General features: G+C 49.1%; 1 protein-coding gene across 1 annotated transcript in view; it reads left to right on the top strand.

The window, feature by feature from the left end:
• ror1 (receptor tyrosine kinase-like orphan receptor 1) overlaps nt 1–22,526 on the top strand; it is a 311,272-nt gene that overhangs the window by 149,719 nt on the left and 139,027 nt on the right. The window contains exon 2 of the mRNA XM_052462493.1: nt 12,202–12,258. Within this exon, the coding sequence (XP_052318453.1) occupies nt 12,202–12,258 (57 nt within the window). The remainder of the gene's footprint in view (nt 1–12,201; nt 12,259–22,526) is intronic.

The following is a 22,526-nucleotide window of genomic DNA, read 5'->3' as shown; positions in this document are numbered from 1 at the left end:
AATATGAGGGAAGGGAAATCTAGGATCCCTTAATGATAATGTAGGGGAGCTGATTCATCAACCACACACACTCACGCACGCACGCACACACACGCGCGTGCACACACACGCACTTACACATACACACACTGCATAAAGGACATCCCACAGACTTCAGTTCAACATCGAGTTTTGATTTCCATTGGTTGAGTTGTCAATTAATGGGAATTCAACGTGAAATCTACAAAACATTTCACCATGTCATTGGATTTAGGTTAAAACCCCCCGAAATGCACTTATGTGGATGACTTCTTGCAAATCCAATCAGTCTCCCCACATTGATTCAACGTCATTACATAGACTTTTTGGATTTAAATGATGTGGAAACAATATTGTTTCAGCCAGTTTTTGCCCAGTGGGATGAGACCCAAATCATACGGTAATATTAGCTGCCCTGCATATCCGCCGCTCAAATTGAACATTTTGGATTTTATTGTATTCCTCTATTCCGCCCTTGGCCGGCTCTCTGTCTGGCCGGAGTTTAAGTCATCTCTGTTCCACTTGTTACCACATCTCATGTGGTGCTTTCACAGTTGAGCTGCGTAAAATCTGAAGAAAATATTTTTATAGAATAAGCTCAAGTCGCTTTGTGATTTTATTATCATTATGTAAATACAGCTGGAGGGATCAGACACGAAGAGAGATCACATGACGCGATGCTCTGATGTGTGGTGGTAGCCTGTTTGAAGAGAGATCTGGATGACGCGATGCTCTGATGTGAGGGGGTAGCCTGTTTGAAGAGAGATCACATGACGCGATGCTCTGATGTGAGGGCGTAGCCTGTTTGAAGAGAGATCTGGATGACGCGATGCTCTGATGTGAGGGCGTAGCCTGTTTGAAGAGAGATCACATGACGCGATGCTCTGATGTGAGGGCGTAGCCTGTTTGAAGAGAGATCTGGATGACGCGATGCTCTGATGTGAGGGCGTAGCCTGTTTGAAGAGAGATCACATGACGCGATGCTCTAATGTGTGGTGGTAGCCTGTTTGAAGAGAGATCTGGATGACGCGATGCTCTGATGTGAGGTGGTAGCCTGTTTGAAGAGAGATCTGGATGACGCGATGCTCTGATGTGTGGTGGTAGCCTGTTTGAAGAGAGATCTGGGTGACGCGATGCTCTGATGTGAGGTGGTAGCCTGTTTGAAGAGAGATCTGGATGACGCGATGCTCTGATGTGTGGTGGTAGCCTGTTTGAAGAGAGATCTGGGTGACGCGATGCTCTGATGTGAGGTGGTAGCCTGTTTGAAGAGAGATCTGGATGACGCGATGCTCTGATGTGAGGTGGTAGCCTGTTTGAAGAGAGATCACATGACGCGATGCTCTAATGTGTGGTGGTAGCCTGTTTGAAGAGAGATCTGGATGACGCGATGCTCTGATGTGAGGTGGTAGCCTGTTTGAAGAGAGATCACATGACGCGATGCTCTGACGTGAGGTGGTAGCCTGTTTGAAGAGAGATCTGGATGACGCGATGCTCTGATGTGAGGTGGTAGCCTGTTTGAAGAGAGATCTGGATGACGCGATGCTCTGATGTGAGGGCGTAGCCTGTTTGAAGAGATCTGGATGACGCGATGCTCTGATGTGAGGGCGTAGCCTGTTTGAAGAGAGATCTGGATGACGCGATGCTCTGATGTGAGGTGGTAGCCTGTTTGAAAGAGATCTGGATGACGCGATGCTCTGATGTGAGGTGGTAGCCTGTTTGAAGAGAGATCTGATGACGCGATGCTCTGAAGTGAGGCGTAGCCTGTTTGAAGAGAGATCTGGATGACGCGATGCTCTGATGTGAGGTGGTAGCCTGTTTGAAGAGAGATCTGGATGACGCGATGCTCTGATGTGTGGTGGTAGCCTGTTTGAAGAGAGATCTGGATGACGCGATGCTCTGATGTGAGGTGGTAGCCTGTTTGAAGAGAGATCTGGATGACGCGATGCTCTGATGTGTGGTGGTAGCCTGTTTGAAGAGAGATCTGGATGACGCGATGCTCTGATGTGAGGTGGTAGCCTGTTTGAAGAGAGATCACATGACGCGATGCTCTAATGTGTGGTGGTAGCCTGTTTGAAGAGAGATCTGGATGACGATGCTCTGATGTGAGGTGGTAGCCTGTTTGAAGAGAGATCACATGACGCGATGCTCTGATGTGAGGTGGTAGCCTGTTTGAAGAGAGATCTGGATTCATGCTCTGATGTGAGGTGGTAGCCTGTTTGAAGAGAGATCTGGATGACGCGATGCTCTGATGTGAGGGCGTAGCCTGTTTGAAGAGAGATCTGGATGACGCGATGCTCTGATGTGAGGGCGTAGCCTGTTTGAAGAGAGATCTGATGACGCGATGCTCTGATGTGTGGTGGTAGCCTGTTTGAAGAGAGATCTGGATGACGCGATGCTCTGATGTGTGGTGGTAGCCTGTTTGAAGAGAGATCTGGATGACGCGATGCTCTGATGTGAGGTGGTAGCCTGTTTGAAGAGAGATCTGGATGATGCTCTGATGTGAGGTGGTAGCCTGTTTGAAGAGAGATCTGGATGACGCGATGCTCTGATGTGTGGTGGTAGCCTGTTTGAAGAGATCTGGATGACGATGCTCTGATGTGAGGGCGTAGCCTGTTTGAAAGAGATCTGGATGACGCGATGCTCTGATGTGAGGTGGTAGCCTGTTTGAAGAGAGATCACATGACGCGATGCTCTAATGTGTGGTGGTAGCCTGTTTGAAGAGAGATCTGGATGACGCGATGCTCTGATGTGAGGTGGTAGCCTGTTTGAAGAGAGATCACATGACGCGATGCTCTGATGTGAGGTGGTAGCCTGTTTGAAGAGAGATCACATGACGCGATGCTCTGATGTGAGGGCGTAGCCTGTTTGAAGAGATCTGGATGACGCGATGCTCTGATGTGAGGTGGTAGCCTGTTTGAAAGAGATCTGGATGACGCGATGCTCTGATGTGAGGTGGTAGCCTGTTTGAAGAGAGATCACATGACGCGATGCTCTAATGTGTGGTGGTAGCCTGTTTGAAGAGAGATCTGGATGACGCGATGCTCTGATGTGAGGTGGTAGCCTGTTTGAAGAGAGATCACATGACGCGATGCTCTGACGTGAGGTGGTAGCCTGTTTGAAGAGAGATCTGGATGACGCGATGCTCTGATGTGAGGTGGTAGCCTGTTTGAAGAGAGATCTGGATGACGCGATGCTCTGATGTGAGGGCGTAGCCTGTTTGAAGAGAGATCTGGATGACGCGATGCTCTGATGTGAGGGCGTAGCCTGTTTGAAGAGAGATCTGGATGACGCGATGCTCTGATGTGAGGTGGTAGCCTGTTTGAAGAGAGATCTGGATGACGCGATGCTCTGATGTGAGGTGGTAGCCTGTTTGAAGAGAGATCTGGATGACGCGATGCTCTGATGTGAGGTGGTAGCCTGTTTGAAGAGAGATCTGGATGACGCGATGCTCTGATGTGAGGTGGTAGCCTGTTTGAAGAGAGATCACATGACGCGATGCTCTGATGTGAGGTGGTAGCCTGTTTGAAGAGAGATCTGGATGACGCGATGCTCTGATGTGTGGTGGTAGCCTGTTTGAAGAGAGATCTGGATGACGCGATGCTCTGATGTGTGGTGGTAGCCTGTTTGAAGAGAGATCACATGACGCGATGCTCTGATGTGAGGTGGTAGCCTGTTTGAAGAGAGATCACATGACGCGATGCTCTGATGTGAGGTGGTAGCCTGTTTGAAGAGAGATCTGGATGACGCGATGCTCTGATGTGAGGGCGTAGCCTGTTTGAAGAGAGATCTGGATGACGCGATGCTCTGATGTGAGGTGGTAGCCTGTTTGAAGAGAGATCTGGATGACGCGATGCTCTGATGTGAGGTGGTAGCCTGTTTGAAGAGAGATCACATGACGCGATGCTCTGATGTGAGGTGGTAGCCTGTTTGAAGAGAGATCTGGATCCGATGCTCTGATGTGAGGGCGTAGCCTGTTTGAAGAGAGATCTGGATCGATGCTCTGATGTGAGGCGTAGCCTGTTTGAAGAGAGATCTGGATGACGATGCTCTGATGTGAGGGGCGTAGCCTGTTTGAAGAGAGATCTGGATGACGCGATGCTCTGATGTGAGGTGGTAGCCTGTTTGAAGAGAGATCACATGACGCGATGCTCTGATGTGAGGGCGTAGCCTGTTTGAAGAGAGATCTGATGACGCGATGCTCTGATGTGAGGTGGTAGCCTGTTTGAAGAGAGATCACATCGCGATGCTCTGATGTGAGGTGGTAGCCTGTTTGAAGAGAGATCTTCGATGCTCTGATGTGAGGTGGTAGCCTGTTTGAAGAGAGATCACATGACGCGATGCTCTGATGTGAGGTGGTAGCCTGTTTGAAGAGAGATCACATCGATGCTCTGATGTGAGGTGGTAGCCTGTTTGAAGAGAGATCTGGATGACGCGATGCTCTGATGTGAGGTGGTAGCCTGTTTGAAGAGAGATCTGGATGACGCGATGCTCTGATGTGAGGTGGTAGCCTGTTTGAAGAGAGATCACATGACGCTGATGCTCTGATGTGAGGTGGTAGCCTGTTTGAAGAGAGATCACTGCTGCAGAGTCCAAGAGGAAGCTTATCTAACATATCTTTCATATCTCTCACATCATCAAAATCCAAATGTGCTACAATTGCAGTTTATTTCACCGTATTCAATGACCAATATATCATTGTTTCTTCTTCCAGCACACATCAAATCCACTGAGAAAAAAAGGAATGCACATCTATTAACTTTTCCCTATCGTTTCCCTAATTTAATCAATCTGATTCAGAAGTCTGTGTGTGCGTGTGTGTGTGCTTGCGTGTGTGTACTGTATGTGTGTGTATGCTTCTGTGTGCATGCATACCTGTTTGAGTGTGTGCGCCATGTTTGTATGTGAGTCATATATTCATGTCTAGGTCGTGTGCGTATGTGTACGTAGCTCCTGCTCTACAATGCCTACCCTGCAGTAACAACAGAACCACAGAACCAGAGTCAGCTGTTTCCTTTGTTTCCTGACCGGACATTCTTTTCTGTTTCATCTCTGCAGACCCAGGACCAGCCCTGTGACCAGCTCTAACCAGGCCCTATTTTTAGGCCTTCATTAACAAATGGTCTAATAAAACCAACCCTTTGTTGCTGGGAAACATTAGAATGCTAATCTCCAAATTACCCTGCAATTTCCCAGATATTCCTTGATTGTGTAATGACGGGGTTCGGGTTGGGTTAGCTTGCAGATGTGAGGAGGGAAAACAGGGCCTCTCATCTGTGTTGATATTCCCGGGACCAACTGACCGGACGGGATAGTTCTTGAAACAGAATCCTCTATAGTACACCTAACACCCCTCTCCTCTTTCTTCCATATTATTTCCTTTCTTCTCCTCTCTCCATGTCCACTTCCTCTGTAGGGTCCTCACCTGCCTCCACTTCCTCTTTAGGGTCCTCACATGGATCCACTTCCTCTGTAAGGTCCTCACCTGGTTCCACTTCCTCTGTAGGGTCCTCACCTGACTCCACTTCCTCTATAGGGTCCTCACCTGCCTCCACTTCCTCTTTAGGGTCCTCACATGGATCCACTTCCTCTTTAGGGTCCTCACCTGGCTCCACTTCCTCTGTAGGGTCCTTACCTGGCTCCACTTCCTCTGTAAGGTCCTCACCTGGCTCCACTTCCTCTGAAGGGTCCTCACCTGGCTCCACTTCCTCTATCGGGTCCTCACCTGGCTCCACTTCCTCTGTAGGGTCCTCACCTGACTCCACTTCCTCTGAAGGGTCCTCACCTGACTCCACTTCCTCTATAGGGTCCTCACCTGACTCCATTTCCTCTATAGGGTCCTCACCTGACTCCACTTCCTCTATAGGGTCCTCACCTGACTCCACTTCCTCTATAGGGTCCTCACCTGACTCCACTTCCTCTATAGGGTCCTCAACTGGCTCCACTTCCTCTGAAGGGTCCTCACCTGGCTCCACTTCCTCTGAAGGGTCCTCACATGGCTCCACTTCCTCTGAAGGGTCCTCACCTGGCTCCACTTCCTCTGTAGGGTCCTCACCTGGCTCCACTTCCTCTGTAGGGTCCTCACCTGGCTCCACTTCCTCTATAGGGTCCTCACCTGACTCCACTTCCTCTGTAGGGTCCTCACCTGGCTCCACTTCCTCTGTAGGGTCCTCACCTGGCTCCACTTCCTCTGTAGGGTCCTCACCTGGCTCCACTTCCTCTGTAGGGTCCTCACCTGGCTCCACTTCCTCTGTAGGGTCCTCACCTGGCTCCACTTCCTCTATAGGGTCCTCACCTGGCTCCACTTCCTCTGTAGGGTCCTCACCTGGCTCCACTTCCTCTGTAGGGTCCTCACCTGGCTCCACTTCCTCTGTAGGGTCCTCACCTGGCTCCACTTCCTCTGTAGGGTCCTCACCTGGCTACACTTCCTCTATAGGGTTCTCACCTGACTCCACTTCCATTGTAGGGTCTTCACCTTCCTCCGCTTCCTCTGTAAGGTCCTCACATGGCTCCACTTCATTTGTAGGGTCCTCACCTGGCTCTATTTCCTCTGTAGGGTCCTCAACTAGCCACTTCCTCTGTAGGGTCCTCAACTAGCCACTTCCTCTGTAGGGTCCTCAACTAGCCACTTCCTCTATAGGGTCCTCACCTGGCTCTATTTCCTCTGTAGGGTCCTCAACTAGCCACTTCCTCTATAGGGTCCTCACCTGGCTCTATTTCCTCTGTAGGGTCCTCAACTAGCCACTTCCTCTATAGGGTCCTCACCTGGCTCCACTTCCTCTGTAGGGTCCTCAACTAGCCACTTCCTCTATAGGGTCCTCACCTGGCTCCACTTCCTCTGTAGGGTCCTCACCTGGCTCCATTTCCTCTGTAGGGTCCTCAACTAGCCACTTCCTCTATAGGGTCCTCACCTGGCTCCACTTCCTCTGTAGGGTCCTCAACTAGCCACTTCCTCTATAGGGTCCTCACCTGGCTCTATTTCCTCTGTAGGGTCCTCAACTAGCCACTTCCTCTATAGGGTCCTCACCTGGCTCTATTTCCTCTGTAGGGTCCTCAACTAGCCACTTCCTCTATAGGGTCCTCACCTGGCTCTATTTCCTCTGTAGGGTCCTCAACTGGCTCCACTTCCTCTGTAGGGTCCTCACCAGGCTCTATTTCCTCTGTAGGGTCCTCAACTAGCCACTTCCTCTATAGGGTCCTCACCTGGCTCCACTTCCTCTGTAGGGTCCTCACCTGGCTCTACTTCCTCTGTAGGGTCCTCACCTGGCTCCACTTCCTCTGTAGGGTCCTCACCTGGCTCCACTTCCTCTGTAGGGTCCTCACCTGGCTCCATTTCCTCTGTAGGGTCCTCAACTAGCCACTTCCTCTATAGGGTCCTCACCTGGCTCCACTTCCTCTGTAGGGTCCTCAACTAGCCACTTCCTCTATAGGGTCCTCACCTGGCTCTATTTCCTCTGTAGGGTCCTCAACTAGCCACTTCCCTATAGGGTCTCACCTGGCTCTATTTCCTCTGTAGGGTCCTCAACTAGCTCACTTCCTCTGTAGGGTCCTCACCTGGCTCCACTTCCTCTGTAGGGTCCTCACCTGGCTCTATTTCCTCTTCCTCTAGTAGGGTCCTCACCTGGCTCCACTTCCTCTGTAGGGTCCTCAACTAGCCACTCTATAGGGTCCTCACCTGGCTCTATTTCCCTGTAGGGTCCTCAACTAGCCACTTCCTCTATAGGGTCCTCACCTGGCTCTATTTCCTCTGTAGGGTCCTCAACTAGCCACTTCCTCTGTAGGGTCCTCACCTGGCTCATTTCCTCTGTAGGGTCCTCAACTGGCTCCACTTCCTCTGTAGGGTCCTCACCAGGCTCCACTTCCTCTGTAGGGTCCTCACCTAGCCACTTCCTCTATAGGGTCCTCACCTGGCTCCACTTCCTCTGTAGGGTCCTCACCTGGCTCTGTACTTCCTCTGTAGGGTCCTCACCTGGCTCCACTTCCTCTGTAGGGTCCTCACCTGGCTCCATTTTCCTGGCTCCACTTCCTCTGTAGGGTCCTCACCTGGCTCCACTTCCTCTGTAGGGTCCTCACCTGGCTCCACTTCCTCTGTAGGGTCCTCACCTGGCTCCACTTCCTCTGTAGGGTCCTCACCTGGCTCCACTGCCTCTGTAGGGTCCTCACCTGGCTCCACTTCCTCTGTAGGGTCCTCACCTGGCTCCACTGCCTCTGTAGGGTCCTCACCTGGCTCCACTTCCTCTATAGGGTCCTCACCTGGCTACACTTCCTCTATAGGGTCCTCACCTGGCTCCACTTCAGTGGCTTCATTGTGTTAGGAGAGCCAGCGGGCCGTCACACTTCTCTCTCATATTTCCTTTTTTCCCTTTCTTCTCTCCTCTCTCCCATTTCCACCTCCTGTGTTTTTCTTACTATGATTACATCATAAAAACTAGGCTACGTTATAGCTCATGAGACTGTTTGTAGTTTAGATTGAGGTCTCAGCCACAGCCAGGAAATAGAACCCTCCCTAGAGTTCCACAGCCTAGAGGAAATAGAACCCTCCCTAGAGTTCCACAGCCTAGAGGAAATAGAACCCTCCCTAGCCTAGAGTTCCACAGCCTAGAGGAAATAGAACCCTCCCTAGAGTTCCACAGCCTAGAGGAAATAGAACCCTCCCTAGAACTAGGCTACGTTATAGCTCATGAGACTGTTTGTAGTTTAGATTGAGGTCTCAGCCACAGCCAGGAAATAGAACCCTCCCTAGAGTTCCACAGCCTAGAGGAAATAGAACCCTCTCTAGAGTTCCACAGCCACATTCAGCAGTGTCATCATCAACATCACCCACAAGTATGAATCAGTGTGCCAAAACATTCCACCTACACTAATTGTTATGTTATGAAATACACTTGATTATAATACCAGCATGTTGTTTACAGCCATGTTAATGTAAGAGCAGAGCCTCATCAGCCTGCCTGTCTGGCTGCCACAGTGACAGGTGCAGCTGGCCTACACCATTCAGCCTCATTAATCCAGGCTAGATTCCTGACACTACTCTGAGCTGCACCGCGCTCGTTACTCCCTCCCAACACACCACGCGTTGAACCGCACATTATCACCCAATTAACACCTCCCACACACCACAGCTCTCACAGGTCCTCTAGTCTACTACAGCCTCACTCTCTGCTACGCCCCTCTCACTGCCATGGCCTTCTCACTGCCATGGCCCTCTTACTGCCACGCCCCTCTTACTGCCACGCCCCTCTCACTGCCATGGCCTTCTCACTGCCATGGCCCTCTTACTGCCACGCCCCTCTTACTGCCACGCCCCTCTCACTGCCACGCCCCTCTTACTGCCACAGCCCTATCACTGCCACGCCCCTCTCACTGCCATGGCCCTCTCACTGCCACGCCCCTCTCACTGCCACGCCCCTCTCACTGCCATGGCCTTCTTACTGCCATGGCACTCTTACTGCCACGCCCCTCTTACTGCCACAGCCCTATCACTGCCACGCCCCTCTCACAGCCATGGCCCTCTCACTGCCACGCCCCTCTCACTGCCACGCCCCTCTCACTGCCATGGCTCTCACTGCCACGCCGCTCTCACTGCCACGGCACTCTCACTGCCATGGCCCTCTCACTGCCACGCCCCTCTCACTGCCACGGCCCTCTCACTGCCACGCCCCTCTCACAGCTAAGTCCCTCTCACAGCCATGGCCCTCTCACGGCCATGGCCCTCTCACTGCCAAGGCCCTCTCACTGCCACGCCCCTCTCACTGCCACGGCCCTCTCACTGCCACGCCCCTCTCACTGCCACGCCCCTCTCACTGCCATGGCCCTCTAACTGCCACGCCCCTCTTACTGCCATGGCCTTCTTACTGCCACGGCTCTCTCACTGCCATGGCCCTCTCACTGCCATGGCCCTCTTACTGCCATGGCCCTCTTACAGCCACGCCCCTCTTACTGCCACGCCCCTCTCACTGCCATGGCCTTCTCACTGCCATGGCCCTCTTACTGCCACGCCCCTCTTACTGCCACGCCCCTCTTACTGCCACGTCCCTCTCACTGCCGTGGCCCTCTCACTGCCATGGCCTTCTCACTGCCATGGCCCTCTTACTGCCACGCCCCACTTACTGCCACGCCCCTCTCACTGCCACGCCCCTCTTACTGCCACAGCCCTATCACTGCCACGCCCCTCTCACTGCCATGGCCCTCTCACTGCCACACCCCTCTCACTGCCACGCCCCTCTCACTGCCACGCCCCTCTCACTGCCATGGCCTTCTTACTGCCATGGCACTCTTACTGCCACGCCCCTCTTACTGCCACGCCCCTCTTACTGCCACAGCCCTATCACTGCCACGCCCCTCTCACAGCCATGGCCCTCTCACTGCCACGCCCCTCTCACTGCCACGCCCCTCTCACTGCCATGGCTCTCACTGCCACGCCGCTCTCACTGCCACGGCACTCTCACTGCCATGGCCCTCTCACTGCCACGCCCCTCTCACTGCCACGCCCCTCTCACTGCCACACCCCTCTCACAGCTAAGTCCCTCTCACAGCCATGGCCCTCTCACGGCCATGGCCCTCTCACTGCCAAGGCCCTCTCACTGCCACGTCCCTCTCACTGCCACGCCCCTCTCACTGCCATGGCCCTCTAACTGCCACGCCCCTCTTACTGCCATGGCCTTCTTACTGCCACGGCTCTCTCACTGCCATGGCCCTCTCACTGCCACGCCCCTCTTACTGCCATGGCCTTCTTACTGCCACGGCTCTCTCACTGCCATGGCCCTCTCACTGCCATGGCCCTCTTACTGCCATGGCCCTCTTACAGCCACAGCTCTCTCACTGCCATGGCCCTCTCACTGCCATGGCCCTCTTACTGCCATGGCCCTCTCACTGCCATGTTCCTCTTACTGCCACGGCTCTCTCACTGCCATGGCCCTCTTACTGCCATGGCCCTCTTACAGCCACAGCTCTCTCACTGCCATGGCCCTCTCACTGCCATGGCCCTCTTACTGCCATGGCCCTCTCACTGCCATGGCCCTCTAACTGCCACGCCCCTCTTACTGCCATGGCCTTCTTACTGCCACGGCTCTCTCACTGCCATGGCCCTCTCACTGCCACGCCCCTCTTACTGCCATGGCCTTCTTACTGCCACGGCTCTCTCACTGCCATGGCCCTCTCACTGCCATGGCCCTCTTACTGCCATGGCCCTCTTACAGCCACAGCTCTCTCACTGCCATGGCCCTCTCACTGCCATGGCCCTCTTACTGCCATGGCCCTCTCACTGCCATGTTCCTCTTACTGCCACGCCCCTCTCACTGCCACGTCCCTCTCACTGCCATGACACTTTGGGTCAGTTTGAAAGGTTCCGGTGAGCAGGGGTGGGGGTGGCTCCAGTAAGGCTACTTACAGTAGAGCCTACGTCTGTGACAGAGAAGGCCCATGTCTGTCTGTCTCTCTGTCTATGTCTCTCTGTCTGTCAGCACTCTGTCCATTCGTAATGTTAAACAAGCACAGCAACCTGCAGAGAGGCTGTGGGAGCCTGCCCCATTAAACACACTCACTCAGGCATTGCTGTGCATGGGAACGAGCTACTTCACAGAGAGACACAGAGAGAAGGAGAAAACGAGAGAGAGAGAAGAACTTGGACAGAGAGAATCAGAGAGATACAGGTTGTGAATTTGTTGACAGAGTCTCATCAGTCGGTCAGAGGGAGACTCATTATAATAGTTTCTACCCCTACACAGCTCCAGCCTCCAACTGTGTCGCGTGCAGAGATATTAGATTGGACAGATGTGAATAGTTCCTTCTGCCTGTCTCATCTCTGGTTATGAAACAGAGGTTGCATCACAAATGGCACCCTATTCCCTATACACAGTAGCGCACTACTTTTGAAAAGTGCTCTGGTCAAAAGTAGTGCACTATGTAGGGAAATAGTGCCATTTAGGATGCAGGCAGAGAGGAGAGCTGCTGTGGTCAGGTATTAATAACTCCATGATGTTACCTGTCTGATACTACTGCCCTCAGGTCTTCAGTAATAACATCATCGTCATTATTATTATTATTATTACTCATAGATGAACTGTCATTACTCATTTGATATTTTCTTCTTAAATGTAAAACCCCACTTTTCTCCCTGTCAATGTGTATGTCTTGATGGTGGCACAACCCAGTAAGAGTGATGTCTCCTCTGTCTCCTGTCTACAGGGTCTGATTTCCACCACGACCCCAGTGTTGTGGCCCCCTCCACTTGGAACAGCTCAGGTGAGAGATAACATGTCTAACAGACAGCAAACACACTGATGTACACACAAACACAATGATGTACACACAAACACAATGATGTACACACAAACACAATGATGTACACACAAACACAATGATGTACACACAAACACAATGATGTACACACAAACACAATGATGTACACACAAACACAATGATGTACACACAAACACAATGATGTACACACAAACACAATGGTGTACACACAAACACAATGATGTACACACAAACACAATGATGTACACACAAACACAATGATGTACACACAAACACAATGATGTACACACAAACACAATGATGTACACACAAACACAATGGTGTACACACAAACACAATGATGTACACACAAACACAATGATGTACACACAAACACAATGATGTACACACAAACACAATGATGTACACACAAACACAATGATGTACACACAAACACAATGATGTACACACAAACACAATGATGTACACACAAACACAATGGTGTACACACAAACACAATGATGTACACACAAACACACAATGATGTACACACAAACACACAATGATGTACACACAAACACAATGATGTACACACAAACACAATGATGTACACACAAACACAATGGTGTACACACAAACACAATGATGTACACACAAACACAATGGTGTACACACAAACACAATGATGTACACACAAACACAATGATGTACACACAAACACAATGATGTACACACAAACACAATGGTGTACACACAAACACACAATGATGTACACACAAACACAATGGTGTACACACAAACACAATGATGTACACACAAACACAATGATGTACACACAAACACAATGATGTACACACAAACACAATGGTGTACACACAAACACACAATGATGTACACACAAACACACAATGATGTACACACAAACACACAATGATGTACACACAAACACAATGATGTACACACAAACACAATGATGTACACACAAACACAATGATGTACACACAAACACAATGGTGTACACACAAACACACAATGATGTACACACAAACACAATGGTGTACACACAAACACAATGATGTACACACAAACACACAATGATGTACATACAAACACACAATGATGTACACACAAACACAATGATGTACACACAAACACAATGATGTACACACAAACACACAATGATGTACACACAAACACAGAATGATGTACACACAAACACAATGATGTACACACAAACACAATGATGTACACACAAACACAGAATGATGTACACACAAACACAATGATGTACACACAAACACACAATGGTGTACATACAGACACAAAATGAAGTACACAAAAAACTATGACACACACACACAGTGGTGTACACAGACAGACAGACAGACAGACAGACAGACAGACAGACAGACAGACAGACAGACAGACAGACAGACAGACAGACAGACAGACAGACAGACAGACAGACAGACAGTTAAACAAACAAAGATAAACCTTTTAGAAGGATACCGTTGTGACCTCCCAGATAGAGATGTGGATGGGATTAAGAAGAACCAGTGGGTGGACTTGTTACTGTGATGACGATAAGACCAACCAATGGGTGGACTTGTTACGGAATTAGCTGTGATGCTGATTATTTGGCCAGTTATGTCAATGTTGTACTCCATGCACTCTGGCCCAGGACCAACAACACTGGAATCCTGTGTTGTTTGTTTATGTATATCAGCTGTTCCACTCCACTATTCCTTCAACACAGAGGCTAAGATTGTATCCATGCCACGGCAGAAGGAGTCCTGTACTGTTTGTATCTCAGCATCCCTCCACTCCACTATTTTTAGCCTACAACACAGTGGCTAGCTAGCTAACATATGTCTCTGCTATCTGATGGAAGGATGCTGATTGGCCAGTGTTGTGTCTAGAGGCAGGGCTGGTTTTGATTTGTCGAGCACACAGCATTCAGGTCCTATGAAAGCAGCTGGGTCTCTCTGCATGCTCCACTGGAACAATGTCATCATTGTGAAATAGATTCATATTGCGGTTGTCTGATGTTAGTTTACAGGTACATGAACCTGATTTAACTTCCTGGTGTTTTCCAATAGACTGAGTTTACCAAACAACATTATGAACACCTGCTCTTTCCATGACATAGACTGACCAGGTGAGTCCAGGTGAAAGCTATGATCCCTTATTGAGGTCACCTGTTAAATCCAATCAAATCGGTGTAGATGAACGGGAGGAGACAGATTAAAGAAGGATTTTTAAGCCTTGAGATAATTGAGACATGGATTGTGTATGTGTGTCATTCAGTGGTTGAACTGGCAAGACAAAAGATTGAAGTGCCTTTGAACGGGGCATGGTAGTAGGTATCAGGTACACCGTTTTGTGTCAAGAACTGCAACGCTGCTGGGTTTTTCACGCTCAACAGTTTCCCGTGTGTGTCAAGAATGGTTCACCACTCAAAAGACAACTTCCGGCGCCGACAGAGATGGTCGCCTCGCTTCGCGTTCCTAGGAAACTATGCAGTTTTTTGTTTTTTTACGTGTTATTTCTTACATTAGTACCCCAGGTCATCTTAGGTTTCATTACATACAGTCGAGAAGAACTACTGAATATAAGATCAGCGTCAACTCACCATCAGTACGACCAATAATATGTTTTCCGCAACGCGGATCCTGTGTTCTGCCTTACAAACAGGTCAACGGAATTGATTCCATGCAGCGACCCCCAAAAAAAACGACTTCGTAAAAGAAACGTAGCGGTCTTCTGGTCAGACTCAGGACACGGGCACATCGCGCACCACTCCTGCATTCTTCTTGCCAATGTCCAGTCTCTTGACAACAAGGTTGATGAAATCCGAGCAAGGGTAGCATTCCAGAGGGACATCAGAGACTGTAACGTCCTCTGCTTCACGGAAACATGGCTCACTGGGAAGACGCTATCCGGGGCGGTGCAGCCAACGGGTTTCTCCACTCATCGCGCCGACAGAAACAAACATCTTTCTGGTAAGAAGAGTGGCGGCGGCGTATGCCTCATGACTAACGAGACATGGTGTGATGAAAGAAACATACAGGAACTCAACTCCTTCTGTTCACCTGATTTAGAATTCCTCACAATCAAATGTAGACCGCATTATCTACCAAGAGAATTCTCTTCGATTATAATCACAGCCGTATATATCCCCCCCCCAAGCAGACACATTGATGGCTCTGAACGAAATTTATTTAACTCTTTGCAAACTGGACACCATTTATCCGGAGGCTGCATTCATTGTAGCTGGGGATTTTAACAAAGCTAATCTGAAAACAAGACTCCCTAAATTGTATCAGCATATCGATTGCGCAACCAGGGGTGGTAAAACCTTGGATCATTGTTACTCTAACTTCCGCGACGCATATAAGGCCCTGCCCCGCCCCCCTTTCGGAAAAGCTGACCACGACTCCATTTTGTTGATCCCTGCCTACAGACAGAAACTTAAACAAGAGGCTCCCACGCTGAGGTCTGTCCAACGCTGGTCCGACCAAGCTGACTCCACACTCCAAGACTGCTTCCATCACGTGGACTGGGACATGTTTCGTGTTGCGTCAGATAAAAATATTGACGAATACGCTGATTCGGTGTGCGAGTTCATTAGAACGTGCATTGAAGATGTCGTTCCCATAGCAACGATAAAAACATTCCCTAACCAGAAACCGTGGATTGATGGCAGCATTTGCGTGAAACTGAAAGCGCGAACCACTGTTTTTAATCAGGGCAAGGTGTCTGGTAACATGACCGAATATAAACAATGCAGCTATTCCCTCCGCAAGGCTATTAAACAAGCTAAGCGTCAGTACAAAAGACAAAGTAGAATCTCAATTCAACGGCTCAGACACAAGAGGCATGTGGCCGGGTCTACAGTCAATCACGGACTACAAGAAGAAACCCAGCCCAGTCACGGACCAGGATTTCTTGCTCCCAGGCAGACTAAATAACTTTTTTGCCCGCTTTGAGGACAATACAGTGCCACTGACACGGCCTGCAACGAAAACATGCGGTCTCTCCTTCACTGCAGCCGAGGTGAGTAAAACATTTAAACGTGTTAACCCTCGCAGGGCTGCAGGCCCAGACGGCATCCCCAGCCGCGCCCTCAGAGCATGCGCAGACCAGCTGGCCGGTGTGTTTACGGACATATTCAATCAATCCCTATACCAGTCTGCTGTTCCCACATGCTTCAAGAGGGCCACCATTGTTCCTGTTCCCAAGAAAGCTAAGGTAACTGAGCTAAACGACTACCGCCCCGTAGCACTCACTTCCGTCATCATGAAGTGCTTTGAGAGACTAGTCAAGGACCATATCACCCCACCCTACCTGACACCCTAGACCCACTCCAATTTGCTTACCGCCCAAATAGGTCCACAGACGACGCAATCTCAACCACACTGCACACTGCCCTAACCCACCTGGACAAGAGGAATACCTATGTGAGAATGCTGTTCATCGACTACAGCTCGGCATTCAACACCATAGTACCCTCCAAGCTCGTCATCAAGCTCGAGACCCTGGGTCTCGACATTTACATTTACATTTAAGTCATTTAGCAGACGCTCTTATCCAGAGCGACTTACAAATTGGACCCCGCCCTGTGCAACTGGGTACTGGACTTTCTGACGGGCCGCCCCCAGGTGGTGAGGGTAGGCAACAACATCTCCTCCCCGCTGATCCTCAACACGGGGGCCCCACAAGGGTGCGTTCTGAACCCTCTCCTGTACTCCCTGTTCACCCACGACTGCGTGGCCACGCACGCCTCCAACTCAATCATCAAGTTTGCGGACGACACAACAGTGGTAGGCTTGATTACCAACAACGACGAGACGGCCTACAGGGAGGAGGTGAGGGCCCTCGGAGTGTGGTGTCAGGAAAATAACCTCACACTCAACGTCAACAAAACTAAGGAGATGATTGTGGACTTCAGGAAACAGCAGAGGGAACACCCCCCTATCCACATCGATGGAACAGTAGTGGAGAGGGTAGCAAGTTTTAAGTTCCTCGGCATACACATCACAGACAAATTGAATTGGTCCACTCACGCTGACAGCGTCGTGAAGAAGGCGCAGCAGCGCCTCTTCAACCTCAGGAGGCTGAAGAAATTCGGCTTGTCACCAAAAGCACTCACAAACTTCTACAGATGCACAATCGAGAGCATCCTGGCGGGCTGTATCACCGCCTGGTACGGCAACTGCTCCGCCCTCAACCGTAAGGCTCTCCAGAGGGTAGTGAGGTCTGCACAACGCATCACCGGAGGCAAACTACCTGCCCTCCAGGACACCTACACCACCCGATGTTACAGGAAGGCCATAAAGATCATCAAGGACATCAACCACCCGAGCCACTGCCTGTTCACCCCGCTATCATCCAGAAGGCGAGGTCAGTACAGGTGCATCAAAGCTGGGACCGAGAGACTGAAAAACAGCTTCTATCTCAAGGCCATCAGACTGTTAAACAGCCACCACTAACATTGAGTGGCTGCTGCCAACACACTGTCATTGACACTGACCCAACTCCAGCCACTTTAATAATGGGAATTGATGGGAAATGATGTAAATATATCACTAGCCACTTTAAACAATGCTACCTTATATAATGTTACTTACCCTACATTATTCATCTCATATGCATACGTATATACTGTACTCTATATCATCGACTGCATCCTTATGTAATACATGTATCACTAGCCACTTTAACTATGCCACTTTGTTTACTTTGTCTACATACTCATCTCATATGTATATACTGTACTCGATACCATCTACTGTATGCTGCCCTGTACCATCACTCATTCATATATCCTTATGTACATATTCTTTATCCCCTTACACTGTGTATAAGACAGTAGTTTTGGAATTGTTAGTTAGATTACTTGTTGGTTATCACTGCATTGTCGGAACTAGAAGCACAAGCATTTCGCTGCACTCGCATTAACATCTGCTAACCATGTGTATGTGACAAATAAAATTGGATTTGATTTGATTTGACACAACACTTTGGAGTCAACATGGACCAACATCCCTATGGAATGCTTTCCACACCTTGTAGAGGCCATGCCCCGACAAGGCTGTTCTGAGGGCAACTAAATATTAGGAAGGTGTTCTTAATGTTTTGTACACTCAGTGTATATATTTATGTATGTCACTGGGTTTTCCACACCTTGTAGTGAGGTGGAGTTGGCAGGCGATGTACTGTACAGTACAGTATGACACTTGTGTGGTGAGGAAGACAGATATTATAACAGCTCTGTATCACCCACACTGTTACATTTAAGCAATAAGGGGGCGTGGTATATGGCTAATATACCACGGCTAAGGGCTGTTTTGCACAACGCAACGCTGAGTGCCTGGATACAGCCATTAGCCATGGTATATTAGCCATATACCATGAACCCCCGAGGTGCCTTATTGCTATTATAAACTGGTTACCAACATAATTAGAGCAGTAAAAATACATGTTTTGTCATATCTGTGGTATACAGTCTGATATACCATGGCTGTCAGCCAATCAGCATTCAGGGCTCGAACCACCCAGTTTATAACATGGAATATTATAGTGAGAGTACAAAGATATTGTAAACTTAGTGTGCTTCTAATGCGTTTGGCTGATCTTGATTGTATAAGTTTAATTCATAGCTTACACACACACACACACACACACAGTCAGGACCCGGTTACGAACCCGGGTCTCCGGAGTGAGAAACAGTCACTTAACCAACTGAGCCATGAATAATCGGCAGAACCCAGAAGATGAGGCAGACACAGCAGTACTTGAGACGGTGTATTTAATGAAGTAAAAAGTGAAGTTCTTCAGGAAAACATGTAACTCCACAACCTCAAAAGGAATTCCACAAGAACAAAGGTAATCCTCCAAGACAAAAAGGTAAATCCACAAGGTGGAAGGTAAAGCACAAAAAGCCTCAAAAGATACTCAAAAACAAACAAACAAGAACAAAAAACAGAATTCCACAAGAGAGTCCACCGGGATCAACAAGAGTTCACAGAGTACTAGGGCTAGGTGCTAACATACAAACACAGAGCAAAGAACTGAGGAAAACAAAGGGTTTAAATACAATCAGGGGAAACGAGGCACAGGTGCAAATAATAATGGGGATCAAGGGAAAACAAACGGTCAAAAGGCACAATGGGGGCATCTAGTGACCAAAAACCGGAACAACTCTGGCCAAGTCCTGACACACACACACACACACACACACACACACACACACACACACACACACACACACACACACACACACACACACACACACACACACACACACACACACACACTCTCTCTCTTAGCAGCTCTTTTGCTTATAATATGGATTCAGAACTTCACCTTTGCCAGAGCTGGCTACAGTGGAGTGCAGGGCCAGGCAGCTCGGCATCACTCCCATGTTATGTTAGCTATGCTCCGGGTCAGGTTTCTAGTCTGTCTACTGCTGTGTGGGCCAGACCAGCAGAATTTCTATGGCAGTATTAGACTGTATTAACCAATGACTCACTAATAGTAGCACACACAGAGGTAGGATGGTTCTGAAGGGGGATTTGGGGGATTTGGGTGGGTTTGACATGTGTCTGTGTGAGTGTCTGTGTGAGTGTACGTGTGAGTGTGTGTGTGTGTGTGTGTGTGTGTGTGTGTGTGTGTGTGTGTGTGTGTGTGTGTGTGGCTGATTAGGTGTTTTATTCCTGTCGAGAGAAGCACCTCGGAATAAATCTTCTGTACCCTTTCATTTCCAGCTGGGTAATTTCCCCCCTCTCAGACACGGGTCCAAACAACAGTAATAAAGAGAGTGGTGATGATGGGAACAATTTAGCAATCTGGTGATATTAAAGAAACGTCATGAGCCAGGCTGGGTTTTGGTTTCAGAGGGATTTGGTTGCCAATCACTACAACACTCCACACAAGACAATTAGGGGAAGAATGGGCTTGTTGTACAAACATTGGCAGGACATCGCTTTCCTCCTCTCTCCTCCTCTCTCCTCTTTTCCAGCTCTATTATCTATAATTAAGGCAGTCAGGGGAGTGTGCAGACAGACCCACACACACAAACTGTCATCTCAGGAGTGTGTGCTTAGACAGCTCTCTATATGGTGCCTGACTGTGAGAGGTGGAGTGCTCATCCTATCAGACGTGTTCAGATATGAGTCACACGTCACTGGCAGACGAGGTACCACTACACATAGCATAGCCCTGGCACATAGACACCAGACTAGCGCCACGGTTAGCTTAGCATCGCTGCCATGTAGTTTTGTCTGGTCACAGTAGTAGGGAAACTTAAATGCTAGAGCTATAGTCTCATGTTATATTTATTTAGTCCGCTATGAGTTATGATTTGTTATACTATGTTGGGATCAAATGAATGCAGACAAACCGTCTGTTTGTGCAGTCAGTGACTTGTGTTTTTGTGATTTCCAACAGACTTCTCTCAGAATGCTACAGTAAATGGCTGGAGCCAGCCATACGTATGGAGGCAGCCATACGGAGCACTGCAACTCTCAGAGGCAGTTAAAAACATGCATGGAGAAACAATCCAAACCCCTCTATCATAAACAGTTTGAAGTATTTGTTCACTGTTTTGTAAATAGATTATTTTGAGCTATAAAGCACATGTTGTCGTCATATTCTCCATCTCTCTCTCTCACTCTCTCCCTCTCTCTCTCACCCTCTCCGTCTCTCTCTCTCTCCGTCTCTCTCTCTCTCAATTACATTTAAGGGGCATGGGAAACATATGTTAACATTGCCAAAGCAAGTGAGGTCTCCCTCTCTCTCTCCCTCTCTCCCTCCCTCTCTCCCTCCCTCTCTGTCTGTCTGTCTGTCTGTCTGTCTGTCTGTCTGTCTGTCTGTCTGTCTGTCTGTCTGTCTGTCTGTCTGTCTGTGTCTGTGTCTGTGTCTGTGTCTGTGTCTGTGTCTCTTTCTCTCCCTCTCTCTTTATTTTTAACCCTTATTTTACCAGTTAAGTTGACTGAGAACACATTGTCATTTACAGCAACGACCTGGGGAATAGTGACAGGGGAAAGGAGGGGTGATGAATGTGCCAATTGGAAGCTGGGGGTGATTAGGTGGCCATGATGGTGCGAGAGCCAGATTGGGAATTTATCCAGGACACCGGGGTTAACACCCCTACTCTTACGATAAGTGCCATGGGATCTTTAGTAACCACAGTGAGTCAGGACACCCATTTAAAGTCCCACCCGAAAGACGGCACCCATCACAGGGCAATGTCCCCAATCATTTTTTATACCAAAGGAAATGTGCCTCCTACTGGCCCTCCACTGACATTGGTTGTTTCTTTTATGCCTTTTTGAAACAGTTTTATGGGAATTGAAAAATATAAACTACATGACCAAAAGTATGTGGATACCTGCTCATCGAACATCTCATTCCAAAATCATGGGCATTAATATGGAGTTGGTCCCCCCTTTGCTGCTATAACAGCCTCCACTTTGCTGGGCAGGCTTCCCACTAGATGTTGGAACATTGCTGAGGGGACTTTCTTCCATTCACCCACTAGAGCATTAGTGAGGTCGGGCACTGATGTTGGGCGATGAGGCCTGGTTCACAGTCGGCATGCCAATTCATCCCAAAGGTTTTCCATGGGGTTGAGGTCAGGGCTCTGTGCAGGCCAGTCAAGTTCTTCCACACTGATCTCGTCAAACCTTTTCTACATAGTCCTCACTTTGTGCGGACAGTGAGGCTATATGTCAGTGACCGTATGGCAGAAAGTGAGGCTAAATCTCAGTGACCATATGGCAGACAGTGAAGTTATATCTCAGTGACCGTATGGCAGACAGTGAAGCTATATCTCAGTGACCGTATGGCAGACAGTGAAGCTATATCTCAGTGACCGTATGGCAGACAGTGAAGCTATATCTCAGTGACCGTATGGCAGACAGTGAAGTTATATCTCAGTGACCGTATGGCAGACAGTCAAGCTATATCTCAGTGACCGTATGGCAGACAGTGAAGCTATATCTCAGTGACCGTATGGCAGACAGTCAAGCTATATCTCAGTGACCGTATGGCAGACAGTGAAGCTATATCTCAGTGACTGTATGGCAGACAGTGAAGCTATATCTCAGTGACCGTATGGCAGACAGTCAAGCTATAGCTCAGTGACCGTATGGCAGACAGTGAAGCTATATCTCAGTGACCGTATGGCAGACAGTGAAGCTATATCTCAGTGACCGTATGGCAGACAGTGAAGCTATATCTCAGTGACCGTATGGCAGACAGTGAAG

This window comes from Oncorhynchus keta, chromosome 1, assembly GCF_023373465.1.
Source record: "Oncorhynchus keta strain PuntledgeMale-10-30-2019 chromosome 1, Oket_V2, whole genome shotgun sequence".
Taxonomy (NCBI): Eukaryota; Metazoa; Chordata; class Actinopteri; order Salmoniformes; family Salmonidae; genus Oncorhynchus; species Oncorhynchus keta.
Note: the sequence above shows the minus strand (reverse complement) of the source record. Positions and strands in the feature narration are given on the sequence as shown.